The sequence below is a fragment of the Schistocerca piceifrons genome, chromosome 10 (assembly GCF_021461385.2).
Source record: "Schistocerca piceifrons isolate TAMUIC-IGC-003096 chromosome 10, iqSchPice1.1, whole genome shotgun sequence".
In the NCBI taxonomy this organism is placed as follows: Eukaryota; Metazoa; Arthropoda; class Insecta; order Orthoptera; family Acrididae; genus Schistocerca; species Schistocerca piceifrons.
In genome coordinates this window covers 60566089-60588144 of record NC_060147.1, presented here as the reverse complement: position 1 = coordinate 60588144, position 22056 = coordinate 60566089, and the positions used below count along the sequence as shown (strand labels likewise).

The window sequence follows — 22056 nt, the reverse complement described above, 5'->3', positions numbered from 1 at the left end:
TGTCCTAGAAAATGTTATGTTAGAATGGGAGGAAGAACCCATGAAACTTTGGTTTTGGGAGCCAATCCTACAGGGTTTTCCCAAAAAAGACCTCTACATACCATACCCTGCATTTGTGGAAGACCTGGCGCTACTTACAGAGGGTGAACAGACAGCTGTCAAATAGCTCAAGGTACTTAAAGATTGTGCATAAAAAGTAGGGTTACAAATCTCAGTCTTACGTTCAAAGACAGAAATCGCGAGTGTGACAAAAAAGGTAGAATCAACAGGTTCCCATACTTTAAATACACAGGAGAATTCATCAAACTGACAGGCCTTGAAAAATCTCACAGTAAAAGTCAAACAAGCATCAGGATTAGGCCAAAACCTCTACAACAAAAAAATCCACATCAAGACAGAAATTACTAAACCAACAGTCTTCTACACAAGTGAAACACTGATGCTTAACAGAATGATCATTAGGAAAATTTTAGGATCAAGACATACTTAAGAAGGTTATGGGCTACAATCACTCCAAACAACAGTAAAGTGTTCAGACATCAAAACTGGTATTAAGAAAAGGCAAATGTAACTCTTTGGTCATCTAAACAGACTACCAGAAAAGTGACTGAAAGAAAGGATAATAGATTATGGAACATCACACAAGATCTAAACACCTCGAGTCAACAAAATTCGAAAGGACCTAAAAAATGCAAATGTAAGACCAACCGACATTTTAGAAACAGACACCCTCAGACATGAAGCAGGCAAAGGTGGAGTTAATTAGAGCATCCAAAACACACACACCTCAGACCAAGGTGGCTGGAAGAACATGAACAAGCCTTCTCATAAAAAAATGAAAGCCTACTGGAACAACAATTAGAACCTAAAGAAAAGTTGACAGAGTTATTTGCTTAACGTCTCCCATTTATTGGGAGAATCTGGTAATAATAATAATAATAACAATAATAATCTTTATCTCTCAACAGTAATTTTAAATTCTTTGACATTATTATTTTTTTATAATTTGCATATACTGTGTATGTTGTTTGTCACTGTAAAAATAAGCAAACTGCTCACATACGCCATGCTAAATATTTAACAAAGTTTGATTCATCATTGCCATTTGTAATCAACTTGCATCACTGAAACCTAAAAATAACAATGACACCTATGTAGTTATAAACATGGTAAAGTAAGTACTAAACAATGGAAATCTCAGAATGGATAACAACAATATTATGAAAAGTATAGTTCAGGTTGGAATATCAACAATATTATGAAAAGGATAGACTGCTACCAGACAGGCACGATGAAAAGACTGTTTTTACACACACACACACACACACACACACACACACACACACACACACACACACTACCTCAAGCCAGACTGTAGTGTGGCCAGAGTGCAGCAGTTGTGTGTGGTGTAAGGTGTGTGTGCTTGCTTGCTTTTGTGTGTGTGTGTGTGTTTGTGAGTGTGCGCCTTTTTTCTGAAGATGGCTTTGGCCAAGAGCTAATATGTAACAGTCATTTCATTATGTCTGTCTGCAACTCAGTGTGTCACCCTTATGGTGAGAACCAATCTACCCTTTTCATAACATTACAAAAATATATAGCGGAGAGTTGAGTCACAGAGAGGTGAAATAAAAAGACAGTTATACATTTAAGTTTTCAGCCAAAAGCAATACACATCGCACAAGCACAACTCACACATTACCACTGACACTGACTGAGGCCAGACTGCAACTGCGCCTGACGCGAACAGCAATGTGAGCGGTGGGGGTAAGAAGGTGACATGGGGGTGAGGAGGGAGAGGGATAGTGGATGGTGATGGAGAGGGCGTAGTGCTGCTTGTAGGAGCTGCAGGGCTGTGGTGGTGAGATGGTAAGGGAGCTAGGTGCAGTCACAGGAGGTTTGGAGGTGGGGCGAGCAGAAAACAAGAGAAGAGGAAAAAGGCTTGTGGGTGTGTTGGTGGAATAGAAAACTGTATAGCACTGGAGTGGGAGCAGGGATGGGGATGAATGGGTGGAGGATGGGGCTAGTGAAGGTTGAGGCCAGGAGAGCTATGAGAATGTAGGATACATAGCACGCAGGGTTCCTACCTTCCCAGTCCAGAAACGCTGATGTTTGTAGGAAGGGTCCAGATACCACAGACTGTGAAGCAGTCACTGAAATATAGCACACTGTATTGGGCAGAATGTTTAGCAATTGGATGATCCAGCTGTCTGTTGTCCACAGTTTGGTGGTGGTCATTCATGCTAACAGGCTGGTTTTTATTTGTCATGCCCACATAGAAAGCAGCACAGTGGTTGCTGTTTAGTTTGTAGATAACATGACTGCTTTTACAGGTAGGCCTGCCTTTAATGGGGTAGGAGATGCCTGTAAATGGACTGTAGTAGTTGCTGGTGGGAGGAGTAGAGATACTGTCAGTGGTAGGCTGGTATGATGTGGATGGAGCCATCCCTGAGATGGATGTTAACATTGAGGAAGGTGGCTTGTTGGGTTGAGGAGGATCAAGTGAAGCGAACGAGAAGGTATTGAGGTTCTGGAGGAATGTGGATAGGGCGTCCTCACCCTCGATCCAGATGTCGATGATGTCATCAATGAATCTGATCCAGGTGAGAGGTATGGGATTTTGGGTGGTTAGAAAGGATTCCTTTAAATGGCCCATGAGTATATTCGCACAGGATGATGCTATGCGGGTGCCCATTGCCATACACCGGGTTTGTTTGTAGGTGATGCCTTCAAAGGAGCAGTAACTGTGGCTGAGCATATAGTTGGTCATGGCGACTAAGGAGGAGGTTGAAGGTCCAGTGTTTGTCAGGTGTTGGGAAAGGTGGTGTTCAATAGTGACAAGGTCATGGGCAACAGGGATGTTACTGTACAGGGAGGCGGCATTGACAGTGACAAGCAAGGCACCGTGTAGTAAAGGAACAGCTACTGAGGAGAGTCGCTGGAGGAAACAGATGATGTCTTTTACTGGTAATAGGCTGAAGGGGCTGATGTATGACAGCAGATATTCTCTCAGTGGGGCACAGTAACTGACCCCAAAAGGGCGTCCTGTGTGGTTGGGTTTATGGAATTTAGGAAGCATGTAGAGTGTAGAAGTGTGGAGGATGGACTTACTGATTTTAGGAGTGACTGGAGTTACTGTTGGATTTCAGGAATGGGTTTGCTGTAGCAGGGTTTGGAGGTAGACATATCTGACAACTGGAGACCCTCAGGGTAATCCCCTCTCCCAACCCCTTGCCTCACAGCTCGTATCCCTGTAATAGACCTAGATGCAATCAATACCTGTCTCATACATCCTCCTCCCACCACCACCACCACCACCACCTACTCCAGTCCTGCCACAGTTATCTCCTATCCCATCAGTAGCAGTGCTATCTGTGAAAGCAATCATGTGATCTACAAACTGTGCTGCAACCACCGTGCTGCTTTCTACATGGGCACAACAACTAACAAGCTGTTTGTCCAAACAAGTGGCTACTGTCAAACTGTGGATAAGAGACAGCTGGAGCACCCAGTTGCTGCACATGCAGCTCAACACGATGTACTTCACTTCAATGACTGCTTCAAACCCGTGCCATCTGTGTCCTTCCTACCGACATCAGCACTTCTGAACTGTGCAGGTGGAACTCTCCCTACAACATATCTTTCATTCTCACAACCCTCTTCTCCTCAACCTTCCCACCCACTTCCCTCCTCCCACTCCAGCACTATCCATGCCTCCCATTCCACCAACACACCTACTAATCATTTCCCCTCCTCTATGTCTTCGCCTCTCCTCTTCCCCCCAATACAGCCAATCAATTCTGTACCTAACAGTTACAGGTGTAGTGCCCCACCACACACCTGCCCACTCTCACACCAGCACATCATCTTCTCCCACCCCTAGCCTCCCACACCTCACCCTCCTCACCCAAATTGTGTGTTACAGGATTAAATCATTTAAATAATACATCACAATTGTGTACCCAGTCTCAATGAATATTATTGCTCATTAGATAATTTGTCCTGCTGGAGACTAAAGGATAGAGAGATGTCTTCAATTGTCATTTACGCTTTCAAACCATAGCTGGGTAAGGAGAGGATGCACACACTGCCACAAAGCGGGTAGCAAGGCGTCCAGCAAGAACTTAAGAATCAGTACAAATATTGCCCTGACAGAAGAGGTGCAGAGTAGCTGTTGATCTCTGGTGGCCCAGAAGACTATGGAGTTAGGCTCATACCCAGCATGAAAATGTGTAAGTTCCCAAGGAGGAGATGCAGAACTATCAGCATTTCTACTTACTGTGTTTAACTGGGTAGTTAGCCTTTGCACAAAGCTGCTTAAAGGTGAGGAGGATGGTCTGTGAAGGGTCTCACTTGACAAGTTGCAGGAACCTTCAATGATCCTGGATAGCTGTTGGAATAACTTCAGTCTACTATGGCATCTGTCAGCAGGTGAGGACTCTATATGAAGGGGAATACCAGTTCCCAGAGCATAGGCGATCATGTCAGAGATGCCTCCCACCATCTCATTGATGAAATATGACAGCGAGGAAGTGATATGACAGAAGAGGCACATAACCGACAGTTAGGTCTTCTAAGAGCCCAACATGATAAACGGTCCACTGGGCAGTGACAAGAAAGGGACAGGATCATTGGAAAGTGGTCACTCTCACAAAGATTATCGTGTAACACTAACTGTAGTGAAGTGGCGAGACTGGAGGAAGAGAACGTAAGGTCAATAGCCAAAAATGTATCCCCATAAGTGGCACTGAATTTGGTAAGAATCTCATAATTGAGGAGACACACATCACGATCAACAAGAAGCTGGTCCATCAGAAGGCCCCCACTAGACGACTTGGTAATACCTTATAGGGGTTGTGCACACTGAAATTGCATAATAGAAGAAACGGCAAGAGAGAGAGAGAGAGAGGGGGGGGGGGGGGGGGGAAGGGTGGTTATCAAGGTAAGTAAATGTCCTGCTTTGAAGTAAATGTCCTGCTTTGAAGTAAATGTGTGTTACAAATGTAGTGATCACGATCGTCACTTGTACCGACACTGCTACAGCTTTCAATGCGATACGGAGAGGAATCCACTTACTGATGACAACTGTGCAAACCAATGTACAGAACCCTCTACACGTTCTTTTGGGACCAGTATGGTTCCAACAGACTGCACAGTAGCCTCAAAGATTTAGGGAATGGTCATCAATGAAGTGTGCTACTTGGAGAGCAACACAGATCGCAGAACAAGAAGAAATCACTAGTTGGAATTCTAGCAGGTAACAATTATATCGACTATAGTTCCATTGGATCAGCACACTGAAGTGAGCTGGTTAGGTGTGAAGGGGCCGGGAGGATAGGTCATGCACTATGATCACTGTTTTTGGGTGTGGAACAACAACAATGAACACTTTTTCAGAATTCAATGGCGTGAGGGGTCAAGCAAATCCCGGCATCACTGCAGGAGCCTACTCCTAAGATTTCTTCTTTTTCTCTTTAACAACTTTTGGTGGGCAAAATTCCTGTGAGGCCTTACTCACTAGGTATAGGAACATGGGAAGAGTGAACATGCCTCGGATCCACGGTCCGTGGCTCCTTCAGTCAGTGATTGGTGTCAGGCCTCCGCTTTGTGGATTTGCAGTGAGAGCATTCCAAAGCGGAAGCCCTGTCGCTAGTAGATGCCACAGGAGGAAGCTGCTGCTACAGCGAGGTGCAGGGAGCGGTTCCCAAAGGTGGTGCTGGAGGAGCTGACAGAGGCAAGGGCCTATTGCCCCCACAGTTAAGTTTATTTGTGCGAACACAGCGTGTCAAAGTGGAGACAGTAAATACGTCAGGTACTGTTGATGACCTGGTCACAGCAGTGCAAAGGTCATTATCGCTGTGACTGGATACAAATGATCATATTTTTTCCAAACTTCAAAATAAGAGAGATGATCTATCTCTTTCAGTTCCCGGATTCTATGTTCCCCGAATGGGTTAACACACTTCGGGGTTGGGGAGGGTGGTTGTTTCCACAGTTGACAGACAGTTTGTAGAACACATGGAGAATTTTTGTGAAGTGGCCAGCAACATTCTCCACAAATCAGGTTGTATTTAAACACAGAAGACAAATGCCCAAAGTGCTTACTTTTAAAATATGGTGTCACATTGCAGCAGTAACATGAGTTGACCTCTTCTAGAATCAGATTCCCCTTTAAAATGAAGAGATATGCGGCAGTGTCTACCTCATTGTCTGGTGCCTCTTGATGTACGAAGTGGATTCCTCACATCTGCAAATGTTTGCCAAGTTCTTCATCTGTCCACAGCATCAGTTCCCGATGAAAAATTAATCTTTGTACCGTGTTGAAGTTCTTGTGGTGGTGTGATGATAGCAGGTACACCAACAAGTTGTTTACAAGAGATTAATGCCTAAGACTGAATAGGATTTGGCACCTTAATTAAGATGGAACCACTTTGCTATTTGATAAGAGAAGGGAGATCACCAAAAACACTTTCAATAGAAGATTGGTTTAGTAGAGAGAGAAGACGTTCTGTCTGTTTGGGTGCAAATCAGGAACTGAGGGAATAACTGTCTGCAAATCCCTTGAATTAGTGTTCCCCTCCTGACATAGCCAAGGAGGAAACAATCCAAGGGTAGTAACAATCAGCACTAAACTGTTGTCCATACTGGAAAGATTGCTGGTGCCTCACAGTGGCCAGTTGTCCTGCGATGCCAAATATCCACCACGATGGCACCCTACTTTGAACGTGGGTTCTTCTCCACCACTGCCACCTGGCATGATAGCCAGTGCCCGGGGTCCAGGTGCTGCCAAACGGACGGGCACCTATTCCTCATTAAGCGCAGGGAGATGACAGCTTGAGCCTCGACAGTGTGACCCCTGCGTGGTCTGGCGGTCACTAATACACAGGTACCTGACGACCTCCACACTGATTGGCTATCACGTTAGATAGTGGGCAATCTTCCCCACATGGCTCGCACAATCTGTAAAAAATTTGGAAAGGTGGATATCAAACCGAGATCTGAGGACTGAAAGCACGATAATCAAAATATGTGTTGTAAAATGAAGGAACAAAGTGGAAGGAGCCAGAATCGACATCCTAAGAGTGAGCTACGTTGTCAACAGGAAATCTGTCAGAGAAAGTCAGAGAAAATATACAATGAGAAAGAAAAACAACAGCACAGAAAAAGATGAAGCACTGCCATGGCTCTGGACCCCTTGCTCCCACGCACCTACTCCAAAAGAGTTCCGATTCCCGTGAGGGCTTCTCTCGTGATTCCCACTTCTTCATAGGAACAAGCACTGCCATTTTGTTCTTGATAACTGGTACTGCCAGAGAGTTTTCGTCAGTGGGAGGATGGTACAGAATGCACTCAGCCTTATGAGGCCAATTGAGGAGCCACTCGACTGATCAGTAGCAGTTCCAAGGTCAAGAAACCCAACAGTGACCAGGAGAGCAGCGCCCTAACCACATACCTCACTGTACTGCTGCTGGATAGAGCACTGGCAGGGAATGACACACAGGGCAGTCGGGCGCCGTGGTCCTTCTAGAGCCAAAACACAGAACTTAACCTTACCATGGTTTTTTTTCTTGTGGTGATAATTACCAGGTGTACCGGTATGAAATGAGCATTAAGATTCAAATGTGTCGATAGGGAACATTTGTTGTGAACGAGCCTTAATTTTGTTTGTTTGTTTGTTTGTTATGACATCTGTCAAAGATATTTAGTATACATTAAGTCATGGAACAAACATCATCATATGTTTTCATCGTGTTAACAATGTCGAATTTTGTACCAGAAAGTGATGATTTGTGGAAAGCATTAATTTTTTGTTTTCATTTGAAAAAAAGTGCTGCAGAGTTGCATTGAATGCTTGTCCGAGGCATATGGTGATCATGCTCTATCAGAAGCAACATGCAAAAGATGGTTTCAGCAGTTCAGAAATAATGATTTTGATGCAAGAAATGAAGACCGTGGAAGACCACCAAAAAAGTTCGAAGACGCCGAATTGCAAGCAATATTGGATGAAGAGTCAGAAGAAAATTGCAGCAACACTAAATGTTGCACAACAAACAATTTCTGAGTGTTTGAACGCTATGGGAAAGATCAAAAAGTGTGGAAAATGGGTGCCACATGAATTGAATGAAAGACAGATGGAAAACCGAAAAACCGTTTGTCAAATTTTGTTTCAAAGTCATGAAACAAAATCAATTTTGCATTGAATTGTTACTGCCGATGAAAAATGGATTTATTTTAAGAATCCTAAACGGGGAAAATCATGGATTAATCCGGGACAACCATCAACATCGACTGCAAAACCAGATCGATTTGGCAAGAAGGCAATGCTCTGTGTTTGGTGGGATCAGAAAGGTGTGGTGTGAAACTGAATACTAATCACTACAGACAACAAATGATCAATTTGAACTATGCATTGATCAAAAAAAGACCAGAATGGGCCGGAAGACGTGGTAAAGCAATTTTTTTATACGACAGTGCACCTGCACACAAAGCAAAACTGGTTCAGGGTACAATCAAAACACTTGGCTGGGAGCTGTTACCCCACCTGCCGTATTCACCAGACTTGGCCCCTTCTGACCACCATTTGTTTTCATCAATGGGACACGAGTTGGCTGAGGAACACTTCAATTCCTATAAAGAAGTCGAAAATTGGGTGTCCGATTGGTTTGCTTCAAAAGACCAACATTTCTATTGGTGTGGTGTCCACAAATAGACAGAAAGGTGGTCAAGATGTATAGAAATCAATGGTCAGTACTTTGAATAAAATGTTTTTACTTTTCAATACAAAATTAGTGTTTCACTTTCACAAAAAAAAATGCTCATTTCATACCGGTACACCTGGTAAAACTTTATTATTAGCCCTTCAATTTTTTATTTTACATCTCACTTTTATGAAGGGCTAAATGTAAATGGACAAGAAATGATGGAGGAAAAGCTGTTGACGTGACAATCATTAATAGCTTGTTTGTGTGCTGGAATTGGTGCAGTTACAAGTCAACATGACATTCCACTATTCTTACAATACCCCGAACTTGGCAATGAAAGACTTCGCTTCCTTTTCCCAAAGGGTGATGTGTCGACTCAGTAAGGCGCCCGACAGTTTTTTCAACTGAACACTAGTTTCCCTCTAAGCCCAGGAATTCGTGATGTCTTGTACTGTTTACCCTAAGCCTACATATACAGAACTGTATTATCAGATGTGTAGCTCCACCACCCCTTACAAATTATGGCCACTTATAGAATTCTGGTGCAGCAGGCACCTGTTGTGTAGCATAGGGACTGTCTCACAATGAAGTGTGAGCACCTACAGTCCGTGTTGAAAGAAAATGGATATTCACCTGACCAGATCTGCCCGGCTTTAGTAAGATCTCGCATGAGACTATGATAGAATACCATCTGAGGCACTGCAAGCCTTAAGTATAAATTCAATAGCCAGAATGACTGAGGTCATAAACAGAATTTATGAGACAGGAATTTGGCCTCTAATACCTACTTAAGAGCATTGTAACACTTCTACACAAACGGTGAAACATGAAAGAATGCAAAGACTACAGTACAATTAGTTTCAACCGTCATGTTACAAAGGCTGTAAAGACAATGATATTAAGATGAACTGAAAAGAAAAATTGAGGAAAATACTGGGGAAGGCAAGTTTTGGTTCAGGAAGTGCAAAGAAACAAGAGATGCTTTGTGTTGCCTGAGGATGATCAGAGAATGAATAATAGAAATGAAGAAGTAGGTGTATATTTCATTTCAACTAGGGCATGACTTTAAATACAGTCACCTGGAGTATACTGCTGAAATTTAAAAGATGTTGGTATGGGCTGGAAAGATTGAAAGTTAATGGAGATGTAGACAAAGCAAATACTGAGAGTACAGAAAGGAGACTGAAGATATGAGCATTGGAAGGGATGTAAGGGATGCCCATTGTCACTGAAGCTGTTCAACATATATGGAGACAAATTGAGATGCAAGGCCTTAGATGACGCAAGAGGCATTATAACTGGAGAAGAAAAGATAAAGATTACAAAATATGTTGACAATCAAGCAGTGCCGGCAGAATCGGAAGAGAAGCAACAGCAGATGTTGAAGAGTATTGGAGGAAGGAAAAAGTAAGAATGAAGATAAATATGCTATAGGAAATACAAAAGTTATGAGAACAAGCAATAAGAAAGCTACAGTTAACACATTCTTACTTGGTAATTAGATAGAACAAATAAAATACTGTATGTACCTGGGAAGCTTAATGACATGGAATGGGTACTGTATAGAAGAAATAAGGAGGTGGATACATATGGGAAAAAGGCATTTGAAAAGGTGAAGCAGTTACTAACATTTAGAAGAATTCCGATGGAGCTAGATTCTATAAATGTTATATCTGGAGTGTACTGTTATACAACAGTGAATAATGGATCATTAAAAAGAAAGATGATGTTCAGAAAGTTTTGAAATGTGGCTATGGAGAAGGATGCTTACAGTGGAGTGGACTGACAGACTTAAGAATGAAGAAGTTATGAAGAAAGAAAGAAGATTTTTTAGACATGATCAGGAAGTGGAAAAAATCTTGGCCGGGACATACACTGCGTAGGAATTGCCTGCAACAAATAATTATAGAGGGAAAGGTGGAAGGCATGAGAGGAAAAAAAAAAAAGACTGTTGTATGAAAGTCATTTTTCATCCACCTACATAGACCTCACCTCCTCTTGGCTTGCTAATGGGTGATGTGGGTCTGTAGAAAACTGCAATCTGCAGGATACTGCATCTGTATGACAAAACCTGAATTGGCCTTTTGAAGCCCAGTAAACTACGGTATATTGTTAGGATTATTCTGCTACAATTAGACCATTTGGATTTCAGTTATTAAGTTATCTGTGGAAATATGTTTCGATAGGATATGGTGAATCTCTTGATTTCTCTGCAAAGATGAAAGTGTATGATCAGTGCCACATTTACTGACTTTTAATTTGATCAATTTGACTGCCGAGTATTAACTTGGGCAAGCAATTTATCAGAGCATGTGCATTCAGTAACTGCATCACACATATGCCACCATGATTCAGATACAGCATAATTCTGCAGAGGTAACAAAATTCAATGGAGGGTCATAATGCAACTCCAATGGATGTGGATGCACAGCTGTGCCAATCATTCGTTTAAAAACATGGTGACGTGCATCAATTATCTCCAGTTACAAAATTCACCTAAAAGTTGCCCGGTTGCCAGCTGAAAAATTGAGGCGCAGAGTCAACATCATTTGTCATCAATCAAAAACTTATATGGAACATGAAAGATTGTGCAACATTATGTTGGTGATCTAAGCAGCTGTAAATAAATTGCTTGAAGCATTCTGATTGAAAGCTCGATGTTAGTGGAGCCTAATCAGAAAATAATAAATTACTATTGCTGATTGACACTTACATTTAATTGTCTGGTAGAGTTTCAGTCCTCGCCTGTTGATATCACATGCTGTCACTGAGCCACTGTGGTGTTCTGACCTGCAATTACATAATTACTATTAAAATTACTGTAAACAACATAAAACTACTAGTGTTTTTTTGTACTTTATTTATTACCGCACATGTGTCAATGCACTTGAGATCTCGCAATATATTCACCCCCTGCCCTCTCCCCAACATCAATAGACAGGTCCAGCTGTCCTGGTAAGTTCATTACTGCATCACAGGACCGCTGTTTTGGATATTAAACAAGCATCTGTGGGCAGCTCCCAGCAATTCCCTGTTGTTGCCAAAGCTCTTACCTTACACCATCCTTCCTGTTATCGAATAAAGTACAATTTTATGGAGCGAGTTCTCGTAAATATGGTGGATGTGGCACAAAAATGAACCCCAGTGATGTCAACTTTGCAGTCATAATAGCATTGCCAGTGTGGGGCTGCACATTGTTGTGCTGGAGGAGCACTCCTTATGATAACTTACCTTGTCAACTTTGCTGAATCCTGAGTCCAAATCATTTAAGAGGTCACAGTACATCCTGCATTTGACAGCCAGTCCATCGGCAGTATATCTCAAGTGTCCCAAAAGACAGATCATATGCTTACCAGCAGAGGAAGCAGCACAAAATGCCTTGGGTCAGGTACTCCCACGATGTTTCCATAGCATGGATTGGACTTTCTTCTCAGGGGCATGATTGATAGTGACATCTTCATTCTCCACCAACCACTAGTTCTTCAAAAAAATCTATATCTTCATTCTTCATTTCCAATAGTCAATGACAGATTTCGACTTTGTTGTCTTTATGAGCCCATGTCAAGTCCCCTGGAACCCAGTAAGCACATATATCTTTCATAAACAAATTGTTACGAGTAATGGACCGCCATAACAGCTCAACAAAGGTTATTCACCTGTTGTTGTTGTTGTTGTTGTTGTGGTCTTCAGTCCTGAGACTGGTTTGATGCAGCTCTCCATGCTACTCTATCCTGTGCAAGCTTCTTCACCTCCCAGTACCTACTGCAACCTACATCCTTCTGAATCTGCTTAGTGTATTCATCTCTTGGTCTCCCCCTACGATTTTTACCCTCCACGCTGCCCTCCAATACTAAATTGGTGATCCCTTGATGCCTCAGAACATGTCCTACCAACCGATACCTTCTTCTGGTCAAGTTGTGCCACAAACTCCTCTTCTCCCCAATCCTATTCAGTACCTCCTCATTAGTTATGTGATCTACCCATCTAATCTTCAGCATTCTTCTGTAGCACCACATTTCTAAAGCTTCTATTCTCTTCTTGTCCAAATTATTTACCATCCATGTTTCACTTCCATACATGGCTACACTCCATACAAATACTTTCAGAAATGACTTTCTGACACTTAAATCTATACTCGATGTTAACAAATTTCTCTTCTTTAGAAACGCTTTCCTTGCCATTGCAAGTCTACATTTTATATCCTCTCTACTTCGACCATCATCAGTTATTTTGCTCCCCAAATAGCAAAACTCCTTTACTACTTTAAGTGTCTCATTCCCTAATCTAATTCCCTCAGCATCACCCGGCTTAATTCGACCACATTCCATTACCCTCGTTTTGCTTTTGTTGATGTTCATCTTATATCCTCTTTTCGAGACACTGTCCATTCCGTTCAACTGCTCTTCCAAGTCCTTTGCTGTCTCTGACAGAATTACAAAGTCATCAGCGAACCTCAAAGTTTTTATTTCTTCTCTATGGATTTTAATACCTACTCCAAATTTTTCGTTTGTTTCCTTTACTGCTTGCTCAATATACAGATTGAATAACATCGGGGAGAGGCTACAACCCTGTCTTACTCCCTTCCCAACCACTGCTTCCCTTTCATGTCCCTCAACTCTTATAACTGCCATCTGGTTTCTGTACAAATTGTAAATAGCCTTTCGCTCCCTGTATTTTACCCCTGCCACCTTTAGAATTTGAAAGAGAGTATTCCAGTCAACATTGTCAAAAGCTTTCTCTAAGTCTACAAATGCTAGAAACGTAGGTTTGCCTTTCCTTAATCTTTCTTCTAAGATAAGTCGTAGTGTCAGTATTGCCTCACGTGTTCCAGTATTTCTACGGAATCCAAACTGATCTTCCCCGAGGTCGGCTTCTACTAGTTTTTCCATCCGTCTGTAAAGAATTCGTGTTAGTATTTTGCAGCTGTGGCTTATTAAACTGATTGTTCGGTAATTTTCACATCTGTCAACACCTGCTTTCTTTGGGATTGGAATTATTATATTCTTCTTGAAGTCCGAGGGTATTTCCCCTGTTTCATACATCTTGCTCACCAGATGGTAGAGTTTTGTCAGGACTGGCTCTCCCAAGGCCGTCAGTAGTTCCAATGGAATGTTGTCTACTCCGGGGGCCTTGTTTCGACTCAGGTCTTTCAGTGCTCTGTCAAACTCTTCACGCAGTATCGTATCTCCCATTTCATCTTCATCTACATCCTCTTCCATTTCCATAATATTGTCCTCAAGTACATCACCCTTGTATAGACCCTCTATATACTCCTTCCACCTTTCTGCTTTCCCTTCTTTGCTTAGAAGTGGGTTTCCATCTGAGCTCTTGATGTTCATACAAGTGGTTCTCTTATCTCCAAAGGTCTCTTTAATTTTCCTGTAGGCAGTATCTATCTTACCCCTAGTGAGATAAGCCTCTACATCCTTACATTTGTCCTCTAGCCATCCCTGCTTAGCCATTTTGCACTTCCTGTCGATCTCATTTTTGAGACGTTTGTATTCCTTTTTGCCTGCTTCATTTACTGCATTTTTATATTTTCTTCTTTCATCAATTAAATTCAATATTTCTTCTGTTACCCAAGGATTTCTACTAGCCCTCGTCTTTTTACCTACTTGATCCTCTGCTGCCTTCACTACTTCATCCCTCAAAGCTACCCATTCTTCTTCTACTGTATTTCTTTCCCCCATTCCTGTAAATTGTTCCCTTATGCTCTCCTTGAAACTCTGTACAACCTCTGGTTCTTTCAGTTTATCCAGGTCCCATCTCCTTAAATTCCCACCTTTTTGCAGTTTCTTCAGTTTTAATCTATAGGTCATAACCAACAGATTGTGGTCAGAGTCCGCATCTGCCCCTGGAAATGTCTTACAATTTAAAACCTGGTTCCTAAATCTCTGTCTTACCATTATATAATCTATCTGATACCTTTTAGTATCTCCAGGATTCTTAAACCAATTGTTAGCTATGATTAAGTTGTGCTCTGTGCCAAGTTGTACCAGGCGGCTTCCTCTTTCATTTCTTAGCCCCAATCCATATTCACCTACTACGTTTCCTTCTCTCCCTTTTCCTACACTCGAATTCCAGTCACCCATGACTATTAAATTTTTTGTCTCCCTTCACTATCTGAATAATTTCTTTTATTTCATCATACATTTCTTCAATTTCTTCGTCATCTGCAGAGCTAGTTGGCATATAAACTTGTACTACTGTAGTAGGTGTGGGCTTCGTATCTATCTTGGCCACAATAATGCGTTCACTAAGCTGTTTGTAGTAGCTTACCCGCGTTCCTATTTTCCTATTCATTATTAAACCTACTCCTCCATTACCCCTATTTGACTTTGTGTTTATAACCCTGTAGCCACCTGACCAGAAGTCTTGTTCCTCCTGCCACCGAACTTCACTAATTGTTATTCACCTATCAGCCATAATCAACTGAGACATAATCTCAATGTTGCTCGGATTTCACATTGCTAACATCAAACAGTACTCACATTCTTCGGTGCATATTTCCTTCCACTACACAACCCAGTGATCCAGCTGTAAGCACTCGTCTGTACAGGGGCTTCTCAATCACACACCAAAGTTAAACTGTTTACAAGTATCTGTTGTTTTGACTCCGTCCTTCCACAAAAACCATGCAGTCTGTCTCTGTTCATGAGAATCACCTTTCATCTTGTTCATAGCTTTCTCCATTTAACAACAAACAAATGCTGTCATTTCAATACACACACTTTTCACAACTCCAATGTAGTGTCTGTGTAGAGTACTAGACTCAGTTCATTGTCCTATGAGAGGATGTGTCCATAGTTCGGGCACAATTTGTAAAGCAACGTAACTGTAAATCATTTTTGAATGTCAGTTTTACATTAACAAAAGACAAGCTAATCAAAGAAAGTGATTGTGTGTACTGTGTTAACAATAACCTATCAGCATATTGTTTAATGCTATTCACACTCATGCCACTTAAATTTAACAGAGTAAATTAAAAAGAAAGCTGTTGCTTTGGAATAAAACTGCTGTCTCCCAATTTTATTTCACAGCTGCTGCCCATCTGCTATTAGTAGCTTAATATTTACTTGATTACTATGGTATTTTCCAAAGAAAAAAATATCTTCCTTCACCTATAAACTAGTGGAGAGACCCAGCATTGCCCAGGTATTTATTTATAGCTGTGTGTCCATGACAGTACCAAGCAGCATCTGGCCTTGTGCTTAATGTTTATGTGTAAAGTCTGGGAACTCACACATTACAGGCTATGCTTTTTCAAACTCACTCCCACACGACAAACTGCCTATTGGCTTCTGTCTCGGGTTCTTCGGCCGACGTTCATCTAATGATTTTTCTGGCGTTTTGCCAGCACAAGTGACTGGCATTGTCAAAGCTTCACCCTCCATTGCCTCCAGTTCATCACCGGCAATGGAGGGTGAAGCTTTGACAATGCCAGCCACTCGTGCTGGCGAAACGTCAGAAAAATCATTAGATGAACGTCGGCTGAAGAACCTGAGACAGAAGCCAATAGGCAGTTTGTCAACAAGTGGCCACGAAAGCCTTAACAATTTTGTATCACTCCCACACCTTTGATACAGATGTATTTATTATCCCCATAGCATTTGTCACCTGATGGTAAGGTATATGAGTAATGAGATTGGTTGAAATTGGTATATTGGTTTAGGAGCAGATGGTTGGGACTGAGTGACAACCGTGTAAGTGGAATTTCTGTTAAGTCCGGGTCCAGTGTTGGAAATTTTATACATACTAATTATGTTCAATTGAGACTAGAGACTAAAGAAAACAATGTAGTAAAAGAAAACTATTCAGTAACATGTTCAACAATACAAGAAATTATATTACAGTACACTGCAACAACGTAAACCAAAGTTACTGTGATGTAGAAGGTTTCACAACACCCAACGTCATGTGACAAGTCAAATTTTATTTCTTGCAAAATTTCCTTGTAGCCAGCTAAAAAAATTGTTATTCCCTGTTTTGTAGCAGAAACGCTCATTTTGTTGGAGCCTATTTTTTTCTAAAATTTATAATGATTGTTCAAATGAACAGAGACCTCCTCTGAAGTCTGCAACTGACATTTTATCTTGTGACTGAATTGGATCTAAAGAATCAGGCTGTTCTATGTTTTGCTCTTGCTCACTCATTTGTATAAACTCACTAATTGTCTGCTCTCAATTGTATACATTCAGCAGTTCTTGAATATCATCACCATCCACCTCCAAATTTAATTTTCTGGCAAGATCAACCACTTATTCAATCATGTTACCAATTTGATCAGACTCTAGTGCTGATTCCCCCTGGTTTTCAGTGGGGAGAAATTCATTCCACGGTTGTCCATTAATTCTGATGGGTATCTGAAACATTGAACTGCTTCCAAAAGTCTTTCACAGAGATCTCATTGTTTCATCTAATAGCTTTACGTGGATGTGCAAAAGATTGTCTTATGTAGTAAACTTCTGAAGTTTCAACAAATCAAGGGTCTATTGGTTGAAGCAAGGTGGTTGTATTCAGTGGCAAAAATACAACTTTCACATGCAAGTCAATACAAGAGTAAGACGAGGATTTAAAGCACCACTTTAAATAGGATTTGTTTTAATTGGCAATAACATTTGACTTCAGGTATGAAGTACTGATAAAACCAGTCCTCAAAAACAGGAGCTGCCACCCAAGCTTTAGCATCTGGCCCCTGAATCATGGGCAACCCAGATCATATATATTTTTTAAAGCTCCTGAATTTTCTGAACAATAAACTAAGAGAGGTTTTAATTTACTATCACCAGCTATATTCTCACCAACCATCACTGTTAATTGATTTTTGGCACCTTCAAAACCTGGAAAGGTTTTCAATCCACATGCAATATAGGTTCTACTAGGCGTTTTTTTCCAGAACAGATCAGTTTCATCTACACCAAATATGATTTGGTTGGTACAGCCACCTTCTCCTATCACTGACTCGAGTTTCTCTGTATAGAGCAACACAGTCTCTCTATCAGCTCTTGCCACCTCTCTGCTTTCTGTGATGCTATGCCAATTACGACAACTTTTGAACTGGCTAACCCAACCATTGCTAGCACCCCACAGGTCACGCCCATGTGGTCGACTCAGATGCAAGACCTGTTCCTTCACCAACCCACTATCTCCTACCAAACGTAAGGCAGGACCGTGCGTGAAAGCAGCCATGTTATGAATTAGCTATGTTGCAATTACTGTACAGGATTCTATATGGGCCCGACAAGTAACTAACTGTATAGCTGCATGAATGACCACTGCTAAACTGTGGCAAACTGCAAATTTGACCGTCCACTAGCTGAACATGTAGCACATCACAACACATATGACATCAACAGCTGTTTTGCTACACAAGCCATTTGGATGGAACTATGCAGGTGAGAATTTTCTCTTCAGTAATCCTGCAATCCCCCTGACCTAAATGTCTGCTAAACTGTTTCCCAGTGCCTCACCTTATTTCCCATCTCCCTTTCCCACCAGTCACCCTTTCTCCCTTCCCTCCCTGTCTTCCTTTTCACCTTCCTCTCCTTTCCTCCCCTCTGTCTCCCTTACATGCCTTACCCTCTAAACCCCTTTCATATTGTTGTGCAGCAGCTGAATTATCTGTCAAAAGACCTGCCACACTATACCACTACACACACCTTGCCTGGCATGTCCTTCCGTACACCACCGCCCCACATCCATCTGTGCAGGCAACTCCTCTGAATAAAAGTACTCAATAGTCTGTCTTGCCATAGCCCCAGGAGTGTGTATTTGGGTGTGTGTCTGGTTGCGTGTGTGAATGTATGTACTTTTGTTAGAGAAAGAGCAAGTGCTATAAAGCTAGTATGAATATCTGTTTCTGTTGTGTCTGTCTATACACCACCCATCAGTCCACTACATGTGAGTGTCTGCCTTTCCCCAATTTTACAAGCTATTCTACTCACAAATTTCCACTGCTGTTTTTCATTATTATAAATATATGTATATGTAAACCTACTGTAAAATAAAGTGTGTGCTCAAACTGTAACTCTAATTGTAAATGTGTACTGACACATCCAATATTGCTCTAAACAGCAACTGAAGGAGGAATATTCAAATAAGTAAGTGAATTCCTGCTACTACGACAACACTGTCTATTGCCAAGGGGAAGTAAGAACTGCAGCTAGTGCGAAGGGGGCAGTTGTCAAAATATTGTTCATGAAATGGAAACACCAACTTGGCAGAACAACTGGAAGCTCACCATTAATCAATCATGCCAAGAAAACTGTCTTTAAAAAAATTATTATAGTCTAAAATGTTACAGAGATCTGTTAGTAGGTAAGTTACAACAAAGACTGAATATAATTACTGAGATAAACAGAGTGAGACACTCATGATGGAAGGTGGATGACAAAACAGGTTAGTATGAGTGGAAAAGGAGAAAATTACACAACTAAAAAAGAAATTTGTAAATAATAGATTTCAGTTATCAGTCGTCCTTTGGAATATTTATTGGCAGATCTAGATTTCGACTAGCAACTAGCCGTTCTCAATGCACTATCCTTTTTTGGTCAATGCATGTAATGCCTGTTTGTCTGGCTTTGTACACAGTTCATGAATTGTGTAAAAAAGCCACACAAACAGGCATCTGCCAATAAATATTCCAAAGGACGACTGATAGCTGAAATCTATTATTTACAAATCAAAATAACGGTCACTGCGTGCAACAGCCTCTGAAGGGTAACCTGATAAGAAGAAATTCATTGGACCAATCTTCCCAGCATCAGAATTCCATTTGTCATTAGATATGAGAAATCTGACTCACACAACAGGAGTGGCATTAAACTCAGAAACAACGACATTACAACTGTAGTCAAATACACTCAGATATCCCCTGCATTAACATTTTATTCACCTTCTGCCAGCTGCAGCTTCTTTCGCTCTACGGTTCCGAGTTGCTCGTACCTCCTCTCGTATCCTCTGCAACTCTTTAATCACGTCAGTCTCAGGAGGAAATAATGCTGCGTCCAACAATGATCTGTGTTTCACACCTGGTGTCGGGCTTTGCAGGTACAGGTAAATGAGACGGCACATCGGCTGCAAAATGTCAAAATACGAATTATATTATACAATGTAGGCTTTCACGGCTGGTACTGTCTTCACTTGAAACTTCTGGGCTGGTAAACCGCGGTTAATGCATAAAACTCTCCCCCAACATTTCTTCTCCAACTGCGGGAGACATCCTCTGAGCTAAAGCCGCTTTACCTCGGAAGATGTCTCCCACAGTGAGATGAAACGTCAGGGGAGGGTTTTATAGATCGACCACGGCCTATCAACGAGGAAGTTTTAAGCGAAGACAAGTTATATTTTGTACAGGTTACTTGAAAAACCTTCAGTTACTTGAAAAACAGAAGCTATTACCACTAAGAAGCTGCAATATGACTATTTATTTGTGGCAGATTTCATATTCTAGTTTGTGTAATCATAACACTGGCTTGCTAGAATGAACCACTGTCATCACAGTTATAGTGCAGTACGCATTGTGCAAAGCTTTTTTAATAAAACAGGTTAATTTACAAAAGCTTTGTACAGTGCACACTGGCTAAACCTAACAAGTATATGATTTGATTGTGTTGACCATAATATGATAGCACTATTGAAACTAACAAGGAAACCACCCAGCAACTGGATTTTTGTAATTTTTTTATATATGTACCATACGTCAAAATCAGAACTCAAATGTCAGTTAACCAAAGCATTTCGATGCAACTCGAAAAAATTCTCAAGAAAAATGACTTTGAAGATTTCCGAGGAACTATAATTCACTAGAGCTTAGATGATTTTTTTGATGGGGCAAGTGGATTGCTCAGTAGTGTCTGAGGTAAGTAATTGCGTGAACAATGGATCGCTGGAACAAATCACTCTATAGCCTTTTCCCATTTTATTTTTATCGTTGAATATAATTACCTATTTCATTTAAATGTAAAATTCATCAAATAGATATCCAATCATCATTTTTTATGAAAAATGCACATCATCTTGCTTCTAATTAGATATCAAATCTACTTCAAATATATATTCTGAATTATCAATGTTTTATAAAACATTTTTAATAAAGATAGTTTCAATAATAGACATTACAAATTTATTAACAATGTTTTATAAAATGTTGATAATTAAGAATTTATGTTTGCAGTGAAAACTGAAATTTTGTATGCAATATGAAATTGTAATGAAGAAGACTTCCATTTTTCTTAAAAATGGAGAGTAAATACGTCTTAATCAGCATATATTTGATGTAATTTATATTTAAATAATGAAAGTATTTGAATTAAGGAAAAAAGATCATAGTGACATCTGAACCACTACTCCAATGAGTACCCAATTACAGTTCTCTAACAATACCGCATGAGCCACGCAACCCTTCATGAAAATCAACTCCATGTTAAGTAAATTTGAATTCCTCGGAAAACTTAAAAGTCAATTTTCTTGAGTATTTTTGAGAGTCACATTGAACTCCTTCGGCGACTGATATTTGAGTGATGAACTTCTTATACCAAAAACATAAAAAAACTACAAAAATTCAACTGTCGGGTGGTCTCTTTATGAACCACATCCCTGCTTCTTGGCTGTCGTCTTAGTTTTTCATAAAATCATGTTTTCAGAAATGACAAGTAGAGGATGATGATGTCAGGAAGTAGTGTATTGGAGATAAAGACAAACTACAATTGTTTCTGCTGGGGTTAATGAGAGAGCTCTCCTAAGGAGATAACTTGTTTGAAGTTTTTATACCTTAAATTTTAACACTGCCAATCAGATCAGTAAGAAAATGGCTCTGAGCACTATGGGACTCAACTTCTGAGGTCATTAGTCCCCTAGAACTTAGAACTAGTTAAACCTAACTAACCTAAGGACATCACATACATCCATGCCCGAGGCAGAATTCGAACCTGCGACAGTAGCAGTCGCGCGGTTCCGGACTGAGCGCCTAGAACCGCTAGACCATCGCGGCCGGCAGATCAGTAAGAGAATGAGATTTTCACTCTGCAGCGGAGTGTGCACTGATATGAAACTTCCTGGCAGATTAAAACTGTGTGCCCGACGGAGACTCGAACTCGGGACCTTTGCCTTTCGTGGGCAAGTGCTCTACCATCTGAGCTACCAAAGCAAGACTCACACCTGGTCTCACAGCTTTACTTCTGCCAGTATCCCGTCTCATACCTTCCAAACTTTACAGAAGCTCTCCTGCGAACCTTGCAGAACTGGCACTCCTGAAAGAAAGGATATTGCGGAGACATGGCTTAGCCACAGCCTGATAGCTCAGATGGTGGAGCACTTGCCCGCGAAATGCAAAGGTTCCGAGTTGGAGTCTCGGTCG

The 22056-nt window shown here is 41.1% G+C and overlaps 1 protein-coding gene across 3 annotated transcripts in view; it reads right to left on the bottom strand.

Moving 5' to 3' along the window:
- LOC124718964 overlaps nucleotides 1–22056 on the bottom strand; it is a 41666-nt gene that overhangs the window by 5269 nt on the left and 14341 nt on the right. For 2 of the 3 annotated variants that reach the window (XM_047244635.1, XM_047244633.1), the window contains 2 exons: nucleotides 19594–19775; nucleotides 11413–11489 (listed from right to left, as the gene is read on the bottom strand). In XM_047244635.1, the coding sequence (XP_047100591.1) occupies nucleotides 11413–11489; nucleotides 19594–19775 (259 nt within the window). Of the gene's footprint in view, nucleotides 1–6692; nucleotides 6958–11412; nucleotides 11490–19593; nucleotides 19776–22056 lie in introns of those variants that run through there. The other variant, XM_047244634.1, reaches the window with a different exon arrangement.